The sequence below is a fragment of the Trichomycterus rosablanca genome, chromosome 3, assembly GCF_030014385.1.
Source record: "Trichomycterus rosablanca isolate fTriRos1 chromosome 3, fTriRos1.hap1, whole genome shotgun sequence".
NCBI classification, from domain to species: domain Eukaryota; kingdom Metazoa; phylum Chordata; class Actinopteri; order Siluriformes; family Trichomycteridae; genus Trichomycterus; species Trichomycterus rosablanca.
The window spans coordinates 5,478,932-5,497,914 of record NC_085990.1 but is presented as its reverse complement, the minus strand read 5'-3'; the positions used below and the strand labels follow the sequence as shown (position 1 = coordinate 5,497,914).

The 18,983-nt window shown below is 38.3% G+C and overlaps 1 protein-coding gene across 1 annotated transcript; it reads left to right on the top strand.

The window, feature by feature from the left end:
* The first annotated feature begins 1,941 nt into the window (after window positions 1–1,941).
* LOC134310203 (carcinoembryonic antigen-related cell adhesion molecule 6-like) lies at window positions 1,942–18,545 on the top strand. The gene is made up of 11 exons (XM_062991737.1): window positions 1,942–2,106; window positions 4,222–4,542; window positions 6,416–6,691; window positions 9,552–9,800; window positions 10,888–10,996; window positions 12,833–12,876; window positions 13,019–13,105; window positions 13,218–13,264; window positions 16,372–16,410; window positions 16,753–16,804; window positions 17,514–18,545. The coding sequence occupies exons 1-10, from the start codon at window positions 2,061–2,063 to the stop codon at window positions 16,798–16,800; spliced, it is 1,266 nt and encodes a 421-aa protein (XP_062847807.1). The 5' UTR covers window positions 1,942–2,060; the 3' UTR covers window positions 16,801–16,804; window positions 17,514–18,545.
* The last annotated feature ends 438 nt before the right edge of the window (window positions 18,546–18,983 follow it).

Sequence of the window (18,983 nt, the reverse complement as noted above, 5' to 3'; positions counted from 1 at the left end):
CTGTCATTTCACTGTAAGATATTTTGTGTGCACCTCACAAAAGCTGGCAAATCTTATTAAGTGACGAACAGTCATTTGGACATTGTGCAGCACTGATAAACAAGCAGTTATTTCCTCCTGTCAGTCCCTGATCAAAGTAAACACGGAGGCATGGATTCATGATGTGATGTATGTGATGTACAGAACAAACAGATGCAGCTTGTGCATTTGATAATTAAAAAATTGTGATCATAATAAAGGCGGCGCGGTGGCTCAGTGGGTAGCGCTGTCGCCTCCCAGCACGAAGGTCCTGGGTTTGATCCCCAGACGTGGCGGTCCGGGCCCTTTCTGTGTGCATGTTCTCCCCGTGTCTGCGTGGGTTTCCTCTGGGAGCTCTGGTTTCCTCCCACAGTTCAAAAACGTGCAGTCAGGTTAATTGGAGACACTGAATTAAATTGCCCTATAGGTGTGTGTGTGTGTGTGTCTGCCCTGCGATGGACTGGCGCCCCGTCCAGGAGGTTACTGTGTGTCTTGCACCCATTGAAAAGCTGGGATAGGCTCCAGCACCCCCCGCGACCCTGATTGTATAAGCGGTTAAGAAAGTGAGTGAGTGAGTGATCATAATTAAACAACTGTTGTTATCTTGAGATCACACAATAAAAAAAGATTTTAAAAAACACACAGCCTTTCTGGACTGTAGTCAATAAACACTGACCTACTCTTTATAGTATTGTTTTTATTACTGTTTGTTATTTATTTTATTTATTTAAGTTATTGGCTGAGATGATCGAGTGTGACTGCTGAGTACTTCCAAAGGTCTCTCTCTCAATTCAATTCAATTCAATTCAATTCAAAGAGCTTTATTAGCATGACTGTTGTGGTGGTTACAGTATTGCCAAAGCATAGAAAAGACATTTATATAAATATACAAAAAGAAAGAATTTTAGTAAAATATCAAATTTAAAAAAGAAACATAAAAAAGAAAAATAGAATAAAAACAGATGTGCATATCAAACTTTATCTCTGTGTGGGTCCATCAGGGCTTTTTGTGTTTGGGTGGATCAGTCCGTGTCTCTCAGATTGTTGCAGGCAGATATGTACTGAGCTGCTACAGTGAAATGTTTTCTAGTACACCTCCTGTAGTGTTTGAGTGTTTTGGACACTCAGTTAAAAAGTGCAGCTCAGTCTCTGTGGTATTGGTGTTGCACTGTGTACACACTCTTTGTTCCGTGGGGAGCCAGGAGTTCTTGTAGCGACCGGTCTCGATGGCCAGCTTGTGAGCACTGAGTCTGTATCTAGTCAGTGTGGTTCTGTGTTTGATGTCAGTTACTGTACTCAGGTAATCAGCTACAGTGTACTGTCGATGTAGGGCCGAATAGCACCGCATTTTACTCTGTGCTTGTGTTTGGCTTCTCCAATAACTCTCTCTCTCTCTCTCTCTCTCTCTCTCTCTCTCTCTCTCTCTTTCACTCTCAGTTCAGTTCAGTTCAGTTCAGTTCAATGTGCTTTATTGACATGACAAATTCACATATTTGTATTGTCAAAGCATTCATGTAGTACTGTATATATATAAATAAATGAAAAAAGAACAAGTATATAGATAAAATGGTAATTAAAATATCATTTTTGGGGGGGGGGGGGGGGGGGAGTGTGTGACACTCGTGTACATATCTGGCTCTTTCTCTTTTCTCTCTCTCTCTCTCTCTGGAATAATCAGGTAAGTTTCCTGTAAACTGATGTGAGGGACGTTTTATCATTTCCTGTATAATGGATTTTGTGTTCAGATAGAATTTTGCCATAAAATACCTTCACAATTGGAATTAAATAACACACTTCAGAAGTAAACACTGTAAAAAACATTCACTATGTACTAAATGATTTCATTTGAATGATTTTTAGACATTATTTATGCTTTATTAATTTTTATTGCACATCCATATCAAAGAAGCCCTAAACCAGAGGCCACTTCAGTATGAGGAAGTTCTCTCGGTAAATGCCCGTTCCCAGTGCTTTATTGACCTCAGAGCGATATAATGTGAATGTGAAACCAACCTGAAATAAAAGTCCACATTACAGAAAACATGGAGCAAGCTCTTGTGACTTTTCTGATCATCGCTCTGCTTACAGGTAAGAACAGATTTTAAAAGTGATACTCCAAAATACAAGCACTGCATTTACTTTTATCTAAACAAGTAGGGCTTGTTTATAAGAAAACCATTTCTTTATAGACTTATAACTTGTGTTAACCTTGCCTCCATGTTTCAGAATATTTTATTTATCTTTTTTTCCTTTTTATACTTATAATCTTTTAATCAACTGTCGGATTCTTAATGATGGATTAACTCTGGAATTGCTCTAAACACAAAATTTAGCAATAATTGAACTGAATTATGGGTTTATGATGGTGTTTTAACAAAACTCATACCTCATACCCTCATACCATTTCATTTACTATCCCTCTAAGAAACACTTAACTGGGTTTTCTATAAAGTTGTATAGTGGATTAGAAAATGTAAGGTCTTGGGGCAGCATGGTGGCGCAGTGGATAGCATAGTCACCTTAAAACAAGACGGACCTGGGTGACCGCTCAGGTGGCGCAGCGGTAAAAAAGTACGCTACAATTGGGGTTTCAAATACATCGTATCGAATCTCAGCTCTGCCTTTCCGACTGGGCTGGACGGCTGCATAAACAATGATTGGCTGTTGTTCACAGGGGTAAAAAGTCGGATCCTAGGTCCTCATAACTGGTGCAACTGCGGCCCCTGCTGGATGACTGATGGCGCCTGCACAGGGCTGGGAAATAATGCTGATGGGGGTGTGGCCCTCCGTACACAGTGCCCGTCAGTGTATGAACTCGACTCGTGCAGGTGAAACATGCAGTCTGTGCCGGAGGGGGCGTGTGTCAGTTGAGAGGCGTCCTCAGTCAGTGGTGAAGGGTCGAATCAGTATAGAGGACGCAATCAGGGTAATTGGACACGACTAGATTAGGGGACAAAATTGGGGGGGGGGGGGAAAGAAAGAAGGACCTGGGTTCAGGTGTTTCTGTGTATAGTTTGCATGTTCTCTCTGTGTTTGTGTGCATTTCCTCCAGGTAATTGCTCTGGTTTTCAAAGACATGCAGTCGGTTGGAGGTATTAAAAATTGCCATAAGCATGAATGTGTGTGTGTGTGTGTGTTTGGGTATGAATCTGCACCGTTGTGCACTGGTGGCCTGTCCGGGGTGTTTCCTGCCTTTCGCCTAATAAAACAGACCCACTGTAACCCTGACCAGGATAAAACAGACAATTATACTTACGTTTATTTTCTGTTCATAATTACACTAACTTCTTTTAGATTCATTTAGAAATAGCCTAATTAACTTAGGGACCATTGATAAGGAAGTCTACTGAGGGCAAGTGACTGTCCTACACAAAGCACATAGCTAGAGGCATAAAGTGTGTCTGTGGGGAATTTAAGCTTATTTAATTATAAAGCCAAAATGGGAGTCAGCTCAAATTGAATGCCTATTAATTATTATGATTAATGTGAACGTTAGTAATTACCTGCACTATTACCTGCAGACTTAAACATTTATAGTAAGGAGAAATCCACTTAATTAGATTAAATATATACATGAACCAGCCACTCAGGTGGTGCAGCGGTAAAAACACACGCTGGAACCAGAGCTGGGATCTCGAATACATCGTATTGACTCTCAGCTCTGCCTGCCGGCTGGGCTGAGCAGCCACATGAACAACGATTGGCCTGTTGTTCAGATAGGGGTGGGATTAAGCCGGATAACTAATGCAATTACGACCTCTGATGGCTAATTGATGGTGCCTGCACAGAGATGGGAAAAGAGACGTGCTGTCAGGGTGTGTCTCTCTGTACACAGTGCTGAGCTGCACTGCACTCGTCAAAGTGTAGGTGATAAGATGCATATGGCTGCTGCCCATGTGTCGGAGAGGGCGTAGGTTAGCTTCGTTCTTCTCAATCAGAGCAGGGATCGGCATTGGTGGAGAGGAAGCATGACGCAAGCGGGCAATTGTACGCGCTAAAAGGGAGAAAAAGGGGAGAACATGCATAAACAAACAAAAAAAAAAACCCCATAAACCTTGTGTGTTTTTAAATATAAAAAATGTGTCACTTTGACAGAGTGGGTGCTGCCCAGTATCAGGGTCCTAAGGGCCTAATTTCCCTGCTCATCTCTGGTCTGTCATTTATTAAAGAAGAAGAAAATAAAAATAAAATTCTCTCCCCCAGGCTTTATTCACGGACAGGAACTGTTACCACCAGGACCAGTGAACGGGGAAGTAGGAGAAAGTGTGGTGTTTGAAACCCTTGAGCTCCCTCAGCCAACAGACTCAATCAGATGGAGCTTTAATGGCAAAAGTGTAATCACGTTCACTCCCCCGGGGCCTGAGAATGTAGACCCTAGCTATACAGGTCGGGCCTTTTTAAACGGGACTACAGGTGCTCTGGAGCTACGTGTACTGACCATGGCCGACTCTGGAGAGTACAACTTGACTTTTACATCAGAGGATGGAGTACAAACAGAGGATAAGACTTTACTCAAGGTGTTTGGTAAGAAACTCAGTATTATTCTATGTCTGTGCTTTGGTTTCCTCCCACAAGTCCAAAGACATGCTGTCAGGTGAATTAGAAATACAAAAATTGCAAGTGTGTGTGCCCTGTGATGGACTGGCGACCTGTCCAGAGTCCTGTCTATCTACACTTCTGCATGAAATTGATGTATGGCTCTTAGCATATTAAAGTTTCTTGACTGGCAAATTTAATCATGATCCCTCTACCAGCTTATTGTGAAGTGTTTCAAATTGGTGTAATATACACCTATCAGGCATAACATTATGACCACCTTTCTAATATTGTGTTGGTCCCCCTTTTACTGCCAAAACATCCCTGACCCGTTGAGACATGGAGTCTGACACCTTTCTATCAGAACCAGCTTTAACTTCTTCAGCAATTTAAGCTACAGTAGCTCCTCTGTTGGATCGGACCACACGGACCAGCCTTCGCTCCCCACGTGCATCAATGAGCCTTGGCCGCCCATGACCCTGTCACCGGTTTACCACTGTTCCTTCCTTGAAGCACTTTTGATAGATACTGACCACTGCAGACCGGGAACACCCCACAAGAGCTGCAGTTTTGGAGATGCTCTGTCCCAGTCGTCTAGCCATCACAATTTGTCCCTTGTCAAACTCGCTCAAATCCTCACGCTCGCCCATTTTTCCTGCTTCTAACACATCGAGTTTGAGAGTAAAATGTTCACTTGCTGCCTAATATATCCCACCCACTAACAGGTGCTGTGATGAAGAGATAATCAGTGTTATTCACTTCACCTGTCAGTGCTCATAATGTTATGCCTGGTCGGTGTAAATATTCTATAAACTTTTCACTGTTCTTTTGCCTGACCAATTTTTTAAAATAAAAATTGTTAATTATGAGGGATCTTCAAAAAGTTTCCGCACTTTTATATTTTGGTTTTAAACGGTGAGGGTGGGAGGAGGAGCAGTAATCGGTCGTGTCTGAGAGACTGACAGAGATAGCTTATAGTCTGGATTAAGCGCAATTTGATTTTAACCTATTTAGATGGTCAAAGAAGCTTTAAGGGGAAGAAGATTTTCACGTGATGATGATGTGAAAGCAGCGGCACATCGATGGCTACACGCTCAACCAAAAACACTTTTGCTGATGCCATTAAAAAGCTGATACAATCTCAGCTCTGCCTGTCGGCTGAGGCTGAGCAGCCACATAAACAACGATTGGCCTGTTGTTCAGATGGGCGGGACTAAGCCGAATGGGGTCTCTCTCTCATGACAGGTACAATTACGACATCTGCTGGCTGATTGGAGGCGCCTGCACAGAGATGAGAAAAGAGTGCTCTCAGGGTGTGTCTCTCCGTACACGACGCTAAGCTGCACTGCACTTGTCAAAGTGTAGGTGATAAGATGCATTCGGCTGCTGCCCACGTGTCGGAGGGGGCGTGACTATGTAGGAAAGTCTATATAGTCTTTAAAAAGTGCGGAAACTTTTTGAAGAACCCTCGTACAATCATTTTGGTCAACCAAAACATAAAAGGTCTTTTAAATGTATTAAAGGTCATTACATTTATTTGTACATTTTTGATCTTACAAAATGTTTGTAATAAAAGGATGTTCATTTATCAGTGGTTTTAGTCAAGTCAAATTTATTTATATAGCGCATTTTACAATGGACATTGTCTCAAGGCAACTTTACAGAACCCAGGACCAACAGACAAAAAACCCCTATTAAGCAAGCCGAGGGCGACAGTGGCAAGGAAAAACTCCCTTAAAATTACAGGAAGAAACCTTGAGAGGAACCTGACTCAGCAGGGACCCCCATCCTCTTAGGGTGGCCTGTTTTACAACACAATGCCAGTACAGTAGTAACTTGTCTTGTTTTTCATTCCTCACAGAGGCAGTGTCTGGAATAACTCTTACAGTCCCTGAGGAAATTCTTATAGAAGATCGAAGCTCTGCCAACCTCACTTGTACAGGAAATGGCACCATTGTTACCACAGAGTGGATGAGGGACGGTACACTTCTGGTTCCTGGCGGCAACATTATGTTCTCAGATGATAACAGTTCAGTGATTTTCAGTCCGGTGAAGAGAACAGACGTTGGTGAATACCGCTGTACAATCAGCAACCCAGTCAGCTCCATTTCCTCTACTTACAGAATGAATGTGAACTGTAAGTATTATTGATGATTATACATGATTATCGGAGCTCATGGGCCCCAGTGCAAAAAAAATTCATATATATATATACATATGTATATGTGTATATATATACTGTATATATATATATATATATATATATATATATATATTGTATATATACAGGTGCTGGTGCTGAATATTATGAAAAAGTTGATTTATTTCAGTAATTCCATTCAAAAAGTGAAACTTGTATATTATATTCATTCATTACACACAGACTGATATATTTCAAATGTTTATTTCTTTTAATGTTGATGATTATAACTGACAACTAATGAAAACCCCAAATTCAGTATCTCAGAAAATTAGAATATTACTTAAGACCAATACAAAAAAAAGGATTTTTAGAAATGTTGGCCAACTGAAAAGTATGAAGATGAAAAGTATGAGCATGTACAGCACTCAATACTTAGTTGGGGCTCCTTTTGCCTGGATTACTGCAGCAATGCGGCGTGGCATGGAGTCCATCAGTCTGTGGCACTGCGCAGGTGTTATGAGAGCCCAGGTTGCTCTGATAGTGGCCTTCAGCTCTTCTGAATTGTTGGGTCTGGCGTATCGCATCTTCCTCTTCATAATACCCCATAGATTTTCTATGGGGTTAAGGTCAGGCGAGTTTGCTGGCCAATTAAGAACAGGGATACCATGGTCCTTAAACCAGGTACTGGTAGCTTTGGCACTGTGTGCAGGTGCCAAGTCCTGTTGGAAAATGAAATCTGCATCTCCATAAAGTTGGTCAGCAGCAAGAAGCATGAAGTGCTCTAAAACTTCCTGGTAGACGGCTGCGTTGACCTTGGACCTCAGAAAACACAGTGGACCAACACCAGCAGATGACATGGCACTCCAAACCATCACTGACTGTGGAAACTTTACACTGGCAACGTCAAGCAACGTGGATTCTGTGCCTCTCCTCTCTTCCTCCAGACTCTGGGACCTTGATTTCCAAAGGTAATGCAAAATTTACTTTCATCAGAGAACATAACTTTGGACCACTCAGCAGTCCTTTTCTTTCCTTTAGCCCAGGCGAGACGCTTCTGACGCTGTCTCTTGTTCAAGAGTGGCTTGACACAAGGAATGCAACAGCTGAAACCCATGTCTTGCATTCGTCTGTGCGTGGTGGTTCTTGAAGCACTGACTCCAGCTGCAGTCCACTCTTTGTGAATCTCCCCCACATTTTTGAATGGGTTTTGTTTCACAATCCTCTCCAGGGTGCGGTTATCCCTACTGCTTGTAAATTTTTTTCTACCACATCTTTTCCTTCCCTTCGCCTCTCTATTAATGTGCTTGGACACAGAGCTCTGTGAACAGCCAGCCTCTTTAGCAATGACCTTTTGTGTCTTGCCCTCCTTGTGCAAGGTGTCAATGGTCGTCTTTTGGACAACTGTCAAGTCAGCAGTCTTCCCCATGATTGTGTAGCCTAAAGAACTAGACTGAGAGACCATTTAAAGGCCTTTGCAGGTGTTTTGAGTTAATTAGCTGATTAGAGTGTGGCACCAGGTGTCTTCAATATTCAAATTTTCTGAGATACTGAATTTGGGGTTTTCATTAGTTGTCAGTTATAATCATCAACATTAAAATAAATAAACATTTGAAATATATCAGTCTGTGTGTAATGAATGAAAGTTTCACTTTTTGAATGGAATTACTGAAATAAATAAACTTTTTCATGATATTCTAATTTTAAGACCAGCACCTGTATATATATATACAGTATATATATATTTATATATATATATATATATATACTGATCAGCCATAACATTAAAACCACCTCCTTGTTTCTACACTCAGTCCATTTTATCAGCTCCACTTACCATATAGAAGCACTTTGTAGTTCTACAATTACTGACTATAGTCCATCTGTTTCACTGCACGCTTTGTTAGCCCCCTTTCATGCTGTTCTTCAATGGTCAGGACCACCACAGGACCACCACAGGACCACCACAGAGCAAGTATTATTTAGGTGGTGGATCATTGCAGTGACACTGACATGGTGGTGGTGTGTTAGTGTGTGTTGTGCTGGTATGAGTGGATCAGACACAGCAGCGCTGATGGAGTTTTTAAACACCTCACTGTCACTGCTGGACTAAGAATAGTCCACCAACCAAACATATGCAGCCAACAGCGCCCCGTGGGCAGCGTCCTGTGACCACTGATGAAGGTCTAGAAGATGACCAACTCAAACAGCAGCAACAGATGAGCGATCGTCTCTGACTTTACATCTACAAGGTGGACCAACTAGGTAGGAGTGTCTAATAGAGTGGACAGTGAGTGGACACTGTATTTAAAAACTCCAGCAGCGCTGCTGTGTCTGATCCACTCATACCAGCACAACACACACTAACACACCACCACCATGTCAGTGTCACTGCAGTGCTGAGAATGATCCACCACCTAAATAATACCTGCTCTGTGGTGGTCCTGTGGGGGTCCTGACCATTGAAGAACAGCATGAAAGGGGGCTAAAAAAGTATGTAGAGAAACAGATGGACTACAGTCAATAATTGTAGAACTACAAAGTGTTTCTATATGGTAAGTGGAGCTGATAAAATGGACAGTGAGTGTATAAACAAGGAGGTGGTCTTAATGTTATGGCTGATCAGTGTGTGTGTGTGTGTGTGTGTGTGTGTGTATATATGTATATACGGTATATATATATATGTATATATGCTGTATGCTGATCGAATGAATTAAAGGTACTCACTCAGAAGTTCAACATTGTATTTTCCAAGAAACCCAGACCCACCACAGCCCTGACCAGTAGAAATCTGTGTTAAAACATAAAAATAAAATGAAATGAAAATCAAAATGAATATATTGTATGTTTGTGGCAGATGGACCAGATGTGACCATACTGGGCACACATAATATAGAGGAGGGCTCAGACATTCTGCTTCTCTGCTCATATGAATCTGTACCGTCTGCCACTGTGAGATGGACAGTGAATGGCATAAGTGCTGGAGATACACCCCTGTACATCAAAAAGAACAGTGAGCTGAAAGACAGTGGGAATTACAACTGTACTGCCTGGAACAGTGTCACCAATATCAGAACCACTGCACTTTACAACCTGAGAGTGACAGGTGAGACTGATCTTATTGTTCATATTAGTTAAAAGCTGTGTATTTGAACCAGATGTGATAACAACAGTGCTTGAATTGAGACAGTACTCACTAGTATGCAATACTGGAACTTCTACATTTATTTTGTGCCACACCATGACTTTTTCTTGCGTACCGGCACTCCTTAAAAGTTGCTGGTACTCAATTTTTATCTCTCCATATCATGTCAATAATGACCCAGGGGGCACAATGTGATGCTCATCTGTTCCATTCTGTCAACAAATACTGTAAGTACCAGCACTTTTCCCCCCACTTCCAGCACTGGATACCAATAATAAAAAGGACACCCTTCAAATCATCTAGCTAGTATGCAACATATCAGAGGATTTCTGTCTTCTTTGCAATATCAGATAAGCAAAAATATGCATCATTACAATTTGTGTAATTTTTGCCAGCATGTCACAGATTGAAATATGAATGGCATGAAGTATTAAGCTAAATATAGATGTTGTAGGGAGTACCAACCTGTAATGATAAAGTGCCTGTAACTGGTAAAAAAAGCTGTCTAGGGGCCAAGGCAATTTGTAATTGACCCCAGCTCCCTTAAAGATCAGTGGCTGGGCATGGTTACAGGATAATGCCCTTCTATCTTGCCATTTAAAGCCAGCAGAGGGGGCATGGAGGGGCAGATGATTGATCTGTTGGCTCTTTAACTCACCAGTTTCTTTTTAAAGATTCTCCAGTTCCTCTGATGGTGAACCGCTTTCTCTTGGAACTGTTATTCCAGACTAAGTCGGGTATTTTTCTGTGGATTCTATGCAGGAGGGAATGTTGGTACAGGCAGCAGCAGACAGACTAAAAAAGCATTAATACATGATGATAGTAATAAACAGTAAAAGCCAGAATCACAGAATTCAGGACTAACTAAATGGCAAAGAACAAAGAAATAGTAATTTACTTTACAGATGGCTTGAGAGTGCACTTTGCCAAGGTGTTAAAGTCCTCATTTAGTACCCTATATAACAAACAGGTGCAGAGTAGAACACCTTTTACCCCTGTGATTCTTTATCAGATTATGTTTTTCCTGTGTTTATGTGGGTATGTATAGCCATTTCGTCTGAACTTAGCCCTGGTGCAGCAGCTGGCATTGCAGTGGGTACTATTCTAGGTGTGGAGATTTTGGCTGTGCTTCTCTACTTCCTCATAACTCACCTCAGGTAAGTCTAAATCCCAATACTTGTCACTGCTAACAACAAAAGTAAATAAACAAGTATGTTCGGCACTACATATTTAAATCTCTAAGTTAATTGATTGAATGTTGAATATCAGAGAAACATTAGTCTTTAACAAGCGTCTTTGAGTATCTTGAAAAGCGCTATATAAATAAAATGTATTATTATTATTATTATTAGTAACAACGCTAAAGCAATTACAAGCACTGTGTCATTCTCTTGCACTGTTCAGCCTAAAATGAAATCCTGCTTTGGGCGCCTCTAGTGATATAAACTCATGGATTTCTATGTATATCTATTTATTATTATATTCATCTTTCATTTCTTAGTTATTCTAATTCTGTCCAGTCCTTGCACTTGGGTCCAGAATCTGGTGGGACAAAGGGCATAAATAAAATGTATCTTGACATACAGTACACATGTGTATGCTGTTATTGGATATATAGTACACATAGGTACTTTGTAGATTATTAAACTATATATGTAAGTATTATGTAGGTTATTAATAGGTCATTTACATATACCTAACTGTTATACAGAACATTTAAGTGCAGTAGACCCTTGAGTTATGAACGGTTTACCATACGAACATTTTGGGTTATGAACGATCTTTATCAACTTAACGTACGAACAGTGAGTGAGAGAGAAGAAGGAACTCGGCTCAGTAAAGTATTCTTTCTTTCGAGCAATTACACCTACAAAATACAACACTATTGAAATAAAGAAGGAAATAATACAGAAATATGAGTGTTATTGTTGTTTCTGGTAGATACATTTTATATAAAAAGAAGGAAATGTATTATGGTGTATGGTACAGCACACATACTGTACTGAAATGTGTGTTTTATGTACAGTACAGTCCTACTGTGTATTGTTGTTTATTATTGTTTATTACAGTATTATCTATTCTATAATTTAAGATTTAAGGGAAAATATACTTGTATTTATAACAAAAAAGACCATTTAAGACATTAGAAAGGTTAGGTAAGGGGGTGGTTTGGGAGGTCTGGCATGGATTAATTCTATTTACATTATTTCTTTGGGAAAAATAGGTTTAACTAACGAACATTTTGACTTAAGAACAGCCCTTCAGAACCAATTACATTCGTAAGTGAAGGGTCTACTCTATTGTGTAATGTATTATACAGTACATTTAAGTGTACTATGGTTTAATATAAGGAACATGTAAGTATACTGTAAGTATTTTATACAATAGAAGTGAGTAATTTATTGTAATTTATTATACAGTACCATGAATATACACTAATTTATTGTAGGGTACCTGTAAATATACTGTGATTTAATATACATTACATATAAAATACTGTTGCTTATTATATACATTTAAGTGTATTGTTGTCTATCATACAGTATCCTGTGATTTTATATGCCTAACTTCATAATAATAATATGCAGGCATAATCTATTTCACAGTGCGTGAGCATATTGTAATTTACAGTACTTACTGGTAGACTGTAACTTGAATTCTGACATTTATTATCAAATAAACACATGTTGCGATGTAATTTACAGCATGTTAGGATACTGTAATTTATAATACAGCTCATGTAATCACATGGGCATTGCACTTTATTATAGAGTCTGCATATGTGTTATGTTATTTATTTTACATTTATTTTAGAATACTATTATGCATCGTGTATGTTATTCTGCTGCAATGAATTACATTTAAATAGTTTCTAGTTTTTTCCCCCTGATTTACTCTTGCGTAGTTAATTAAGGAACCTTGAAATTAAGTGTAATGAGCTCAGCAATACAATACATATGTCTTTTTTAAAATGTACCCTACATTTCTAACAGTCCTAGAAAGTCTCCAAAACCTTTGGGAACGATAAGCTCACCAAGTAAGTGATAATTACACAATTTCACATATACACACTGCAATAATTGTTGTTTCATTTTATAAATAGTTGTTTTATAAACCTTGTTTTACTATAAAATTTAAAACAACTTCATTTTCTATATTTTCTTTTCTTGTGATTATAGCACAACTTAATATTCAACAGACAGATCACACATATAGCAACAGCGATGCAGTGAACGAATCTCAAATTTCACTTCCTCGAGTACAAAGTAAGTGAGACTTTAGCAAGGTGAAGGAGAGAGAGAGAGAGAGAGAGAGAGAGAGAGAGAGAGAGAGAGAGAATGTACTTGTTTTTAAAGTATTTTTATTATGTTTGACTAGAACCTAATGAGCCAATCTATCAGAACGGACCAGTTCTACCTCCTAGGGTAAGTTCAAACCTTGTAGTTGCTACTTTTCAGGGCTGGCTCGATACCACTTTTTTATGTCCGATACCGATACTGCAAATTGAGTATCTGCTGATACCGATACCAATCCGATACCGTCATTTCCCCTCTCAAACAACTGAGCAGTAATAATACATGTCTCAATGCACTATTGAGAACTAAAGTACTGTTCAGTACAATAAATTCTTTACTTAAATCATCACCCGAAGTTGGAAATGTTCCTTCTCCTAGAGTATGTGAAGAGTTTTTAAACTTTTTTGTGGAAAAAACTGAAACAATTAGGTCTGGCATTACTTACTTGGGTATAGATTCTCCACTTCCACCGCCGTGCCCAGGTGTGTTTGAAAAGTTTGAGGCTGTTTCAATCTCCGAATTAACAGATTTGGTGCTGAAAACAAAGCCAACAACCTCCCCACTTGATGTGATGCCCCCACAGATAGTTAGGGAGACATTTGATATATTAGGACCTTTTGTCCTGGATATCATTAATACTTCCCTTGCCACTGGTACTGTTCCAGCATGCTTTAAACATGCTGTAGTTACACCTCTGCTCAAAAAGCATAATCTTGATGCTACAGTGGTTAGTAACTATAGGCCGATTTCTAAATTACCATTCTTGGCTAAATTGCTGGAAAAGGTTGTATATTCTCAGCTTTTACCATTTTTGAGTAGAGATGGTATTTTTGAGATTTTTCAATCTGGCTTTAAGTCTATGCACAGCACTGAATCTGCTCTTCTGAAGGTGACAAATGACTTGCTACTTACTGTTGATGAGGGAAATTGTGCCATCCTCATTTTATTGGACCTTAGTTCTGCTTTTGATACTGTTGACCATGACATACTTGTTGGTCGCCTGGAAAAGTGGGTGGGGTTACAGGGAGAGGCCCTGAATTGGTTCATATCTTATTTTAAGAATAGAACCTTTTCAGTGAATATTAGCAGCTATTTCTCTTCTTCTGCTGATGTCTCTTGTGGTGTTCCACAAGGGTCCATACTAGGGCCCCTCCTTTTTTCTCTCTATATGCTGCCATTGGGTCAAATAATTAGGAAGCACAATGTCAGCTTTCACCTGTATGCTGATGACATACAGCTTTATCTTCCCATTAGACCGAATGACAATGGCTCAATAACATCTCTTAGCAGTTGTCTTGAGGACATAAAGAGGTGGATGGCTGACAATTTTCTTCAGCTGAATGAAAGCAAGTCAGAGGTTATCGTTTTTGGGGGTCCTCATCACATCAATAGTGTCTCCAATAACCTTGGTCACTTGTCTACATGTGTCAAAACATCTGTGAGAAATCTTGGTGTTATCTTTGACTCTGACCTCCGATTTGATAAACAAATCAACTCTGTGGTAAGGAATAGCTTCTTCCAGCTCAGAAATATTGCGAAGATTAAGCCTTTTCTCTGCTATTCTGACCTGGAAAAAGTTATTCATGCATTCATTTCTGCAAGAATTGACTACTGTAATTCTCTGTATATTGGGATTAGTCAGTCTCTGTTGCGGCGCTTGCAGGTAGTCCAGAATGCAGCAGCAAGGTTACTGACTAATACCAAGAAAAGAAACCATATTACACCAGTCCTTGCCTCACTACATTGGCTGCCTGTTCAGCACAGGATTCATTTTAAAGTGCTTTTATTTGTTTTTAAAGCGCTTAATGGTCAAGCCCCGGCTTATCTCAGTGGTATGCTTTCTCCCGCAACCGCACAGCGATCTTTAAGATCAGCCACTCAGAATTTGTTGACTGTTCCTAGGGCTCGTTTGAAGCTAAAAGGTGATCGTGCATTTGCAGTTTATGCTCCGAGGCTATGGAACACTCTACCTCCTAATATTCGACAAGCACCTTCGGCCGCTGTTTTTAAATCACTCCTAAAAACATACCTTTATAAGCTGGCATTTGAACAGTGAGGAGCTGTGTTAATTTTAATTGTTTAGTCTATTTGTATTTGTTTTATTTTGTCTCTTACTCTGTATTTTTATTTGGTTCTTACTTTTTTCTTTTAATATAATGTTGTGTTATGTATGCTTATTCGATGTACAGCACTTTGGTCAACGTAAGTTGTTTTAAGAGTGCTTTATAAATAAAATTTACTTACTTACTTACTTACTTACTTACTATGATTGAACTAGCTATCTAAATAATAATGCTCATACTGTAAAACAAATATTCTAAAGGGATAAATACAGAACCTACAACATCACACTTATACAAAACTGCTATTTTTATTTTCACTTTTACACACAGAACCTTTAACAGCATTTTTGGTTTGTTTAACAGCACCGTACAAACATTTAAAATAACATTTAAAGTGCAACTTTATCTGTATTTAACAAATAAATTATAATTTTAATGTAAAATTCTAGATCTGTCAACTCTCAAGTCTACACCTTGAAGAGGCAGTGAAAAAATTATAAAATAAATAATAAAAAATATTATTTATAAACAATAAAAATGAAAAATTAAATAATAAAAAATATTATTTATGAACAATAAAAATAAAACAATTAAATAATAAAAAATAAACAAATGTATCTATCTTGTCCCGGCTTGGAGATCTCTTACATCCTCAACGATTAATCCATAAAACAAACTATACCGTTTCCCGTTTAGCCACAGAGGTCCTCTTCAAAATCCAGCAGGGTTTTTTAATATTCTAATAGTTTTTAATTATCTAAAAACATGACAGAACAAACTCTCCATTAATTCTAATTGGTCCTTCACATTTGATTGACATCCACATCTTCCAATTGTAGACACTTTATAAGACACACCATAAAACTGTTTTTAGATGTGGCAGTAGTAGATGATTTTTTAAAATGCAGTGTGTTTTAATTTCTGAATGGTCTTATTTACATTAAGTTTTATTTACATTAAGCAACAGTATCGGATCGGATTGCATGCTTTTTTCCTTTTCCGTTCCAGTGATTTGGGCCAATATCGGACCGATACCGATACGGAGTATTGGATCGGTGCCAGCCCTACTACTTTTCATGTCTTTCAAATGAAAGATTTTAAAATTCAGTGGTTCTGTTTTTAATGAAAGTTTTAACATGTGGTTTAATCATAAAATGCACTTTTTTGTCTAAGGACCAACTGCCAGAGCTGCCCAAAAGGAACAAGCCAAAGGTAAGAAATCTAATCTAAAATGTATTTTATAATGTCTGCATTTTATTCTATTATCATACGTAGCATTTATTACCATCTTAAATTTAACTGCTTTAACATTAGAACAAATAAAGTTACGTTAACAAAAAGCACACCACACTTTTTCTGGCAAAATTCTCCATCAAGCAGAGGTAAACAACTTGATTTGTGTATCCTTTACAAAGACATATCCACTTGCTGAAGCACCAGATCACAACCCAGTGAAACACTTACATGAGATTTTGGACTGGTATATTAAACAGCACTTTATTCTTAAAGTGTTTTTCATTTGCTGAATTGGCTAATTGTCATTTCTCTGGACAGGAATCGGACCTATACTGTAGTGTCCTGGAACGGCCTAATTTCAAGTAATTAGGTAAGTGCAAACAAATAAATGTACACCGATCAGCCATAACATTAAAACCAACTCCTTGTTTCTACATTCACTGTCCATTTTATCAGCTCCACTTACCATATAGAAGCACTTTAAAGTTCTACAATTACTGACTGTAGTCCATCTATTTTTCTACATACTTTTTTAGCCTGCTTTCAACCTGTTCTTCAATTGTCAGGACCCCCCACAGCACAACCACAGAGCAGGTATTATTTGGGTGGTGGATCATTCTCAGCACTGCAGTGACACTGACATGGTGATGGTGTGTTAGTGTGTGTTGTGCTGGTATGAGTGGATCAGACACAGCAGTGCTGCTGGAGTTTTTAAATATCGTGTCCAATCACTGTCCGTCTATTAGACACTCCTGCCTAGTTGGTCCACCTTGTAGATGTAAAGTCAGAGACGATCGCTCATCTGTTGCTGCTGTTTGAGTTGGTCATTTTCTAGACCTTCATCATGCAGAGAAACAGATGGACTACAAAGTGCTTCTATATTGTAAGTGGAGCTGATAAAATGGACAGTGAATGTAGAAACAAGGAGGTGGTTTTAATGTTATGGCTGCTCAGTGTATATTGCATTATTTTATGCCCCATATATAATTATTTTATATATTTTTTATATTTTTATTTTTTATTTTTTATTATTAACCTGCAATAGTCTGCAATTAAATCTTCTTTATTTTCTTTTTCAGCCAATGGCCAAGCAAGTTATCAGAGGAGAAGTGTCTTTCATTTTGCTAAATTATTAATAATTAATGCAGTTTTTTTACTTACTAGTAACTTATATAATATATATAAAGTTCTACTACTACTACTACTACAACAGTATATAATAGAAAAAAAGAACATTAATCACTTGGTTAATCACACCTCTTATTTAATCAATGAATTTGACATGAAAAGTGGGTTTATTAGTCTAACTAAAAATCTAAATGGAGTGATTTAGAACAGTCCTAGAAGCCCACTGGGTTTTCCTGCTACCAACACAGCTGATCCAGCTACTCAAATAGAAGCTCTACAGTACAGTGGTGGACAGGACTAGGAGGATAACACTTTTTTAAAACAAGACTTACTACTACTAAACTAATGTTTAAGGCAGTGCAAACATTGTTTTAGGACAGTGGTGGCGGACTAGTAATCAGAAGGTTGCTGGTTCAAGGCCCACTGCCGTTAAAGTTGCTACTGTTCGGGTTCTGGACAGGGCCCTTAACACTCATTTGTTTGAACTGTATTCAGTCATAATTTTAAGTCATTTTGGATAAAAGCGTTTGCTTTTATAATTAATGCTGGGGTTTTTTTACTTACTAGTAACTAATATAATAGAACAAAAATTAACTTCATGAACTTTAATTTAATCATTGAATTTGACATGAAAAGTGGGTTTATTAGTCTAACTAAAAATCGAAATGAAAGTTAAGAATTATTTTCGAAATGTTATTCATAATAATGATGAAGTTGACAACACTACATATATACCCTGCAGTCTAACCAAACTGTCAAATTGTATGAATGTGCAACTTGAGTCATGAAATGTAATGATTTTACCAGACAAATGCTTCCAGTTTTTCAGTTTAATTTGTTGTTGATGTGATTTGTTTAGGCTTGTGATTTGTGTTTTTGCAATTGCATTTTCTTCAAATTGCTAATTGTATAAAATTCAGGAAAGAAAAACTTAAAGTCTACTGTACTGTGAACTATTTTGCCGCATGAGCTACTGTACTGAATAAAATGTACACAATTTTTGTTGTTCAAATGAAAATAAAAAAAGAAAATCATTTAATTGTGTAATTAATCAATATCACCATTATTGCCTGAATCTGATCTGTCTTTACGTCATCCTATACGCACTCCCGAGAAGAAGGCTGTTTGAAATCCTAGATGCCTTAATATGCTGTCTAGTTATGCATTAAAATTGCGGTGTTATTTTGACTCAAGAACAAGTGAGCATCAGAAGCGTCCTTAGTGATCAAGGCAATCCCAGCATTCAGTGCGGCAGCTCTTCTCTCACAGAAAAATAAAAAAAAGTTATTTTCAAACATAAATAAATTATTATTGATGTTTAATTTGTATAAACGTGTACAAGTGTTTTTATTTGCAAGTTCGGGCTCGTCAGCAAATTTAACCGTTTTTGGTACATGAAGGGAGATCTTAGTTGACATGCT

Excerpts from the sequence above, each read along its gene's own strand:
- LOC134310203 (XM_062991737.1), top strand. The coding sequence starts at position 2,061 with ATGGAGCAAGCTCTTGTGACTTTTCTGATCATCGCTCTGCTTACAG. Across the intron at positions 9,801-10,887 it reads TTACAACCTGAGAGTGACAG|CCATTTCGTCTGAACTTAGC; the intron begins GTGAGACTGATC and ends GGGTATGTATAG. Across the intron at positions 13,106-13,217 it reads TTCACTTCCTCGAGTACAAA|AACCTAATGAGCCAATCTAT; the intron begins GTAAGTGAGACT and ends ATGTTTGACTAG.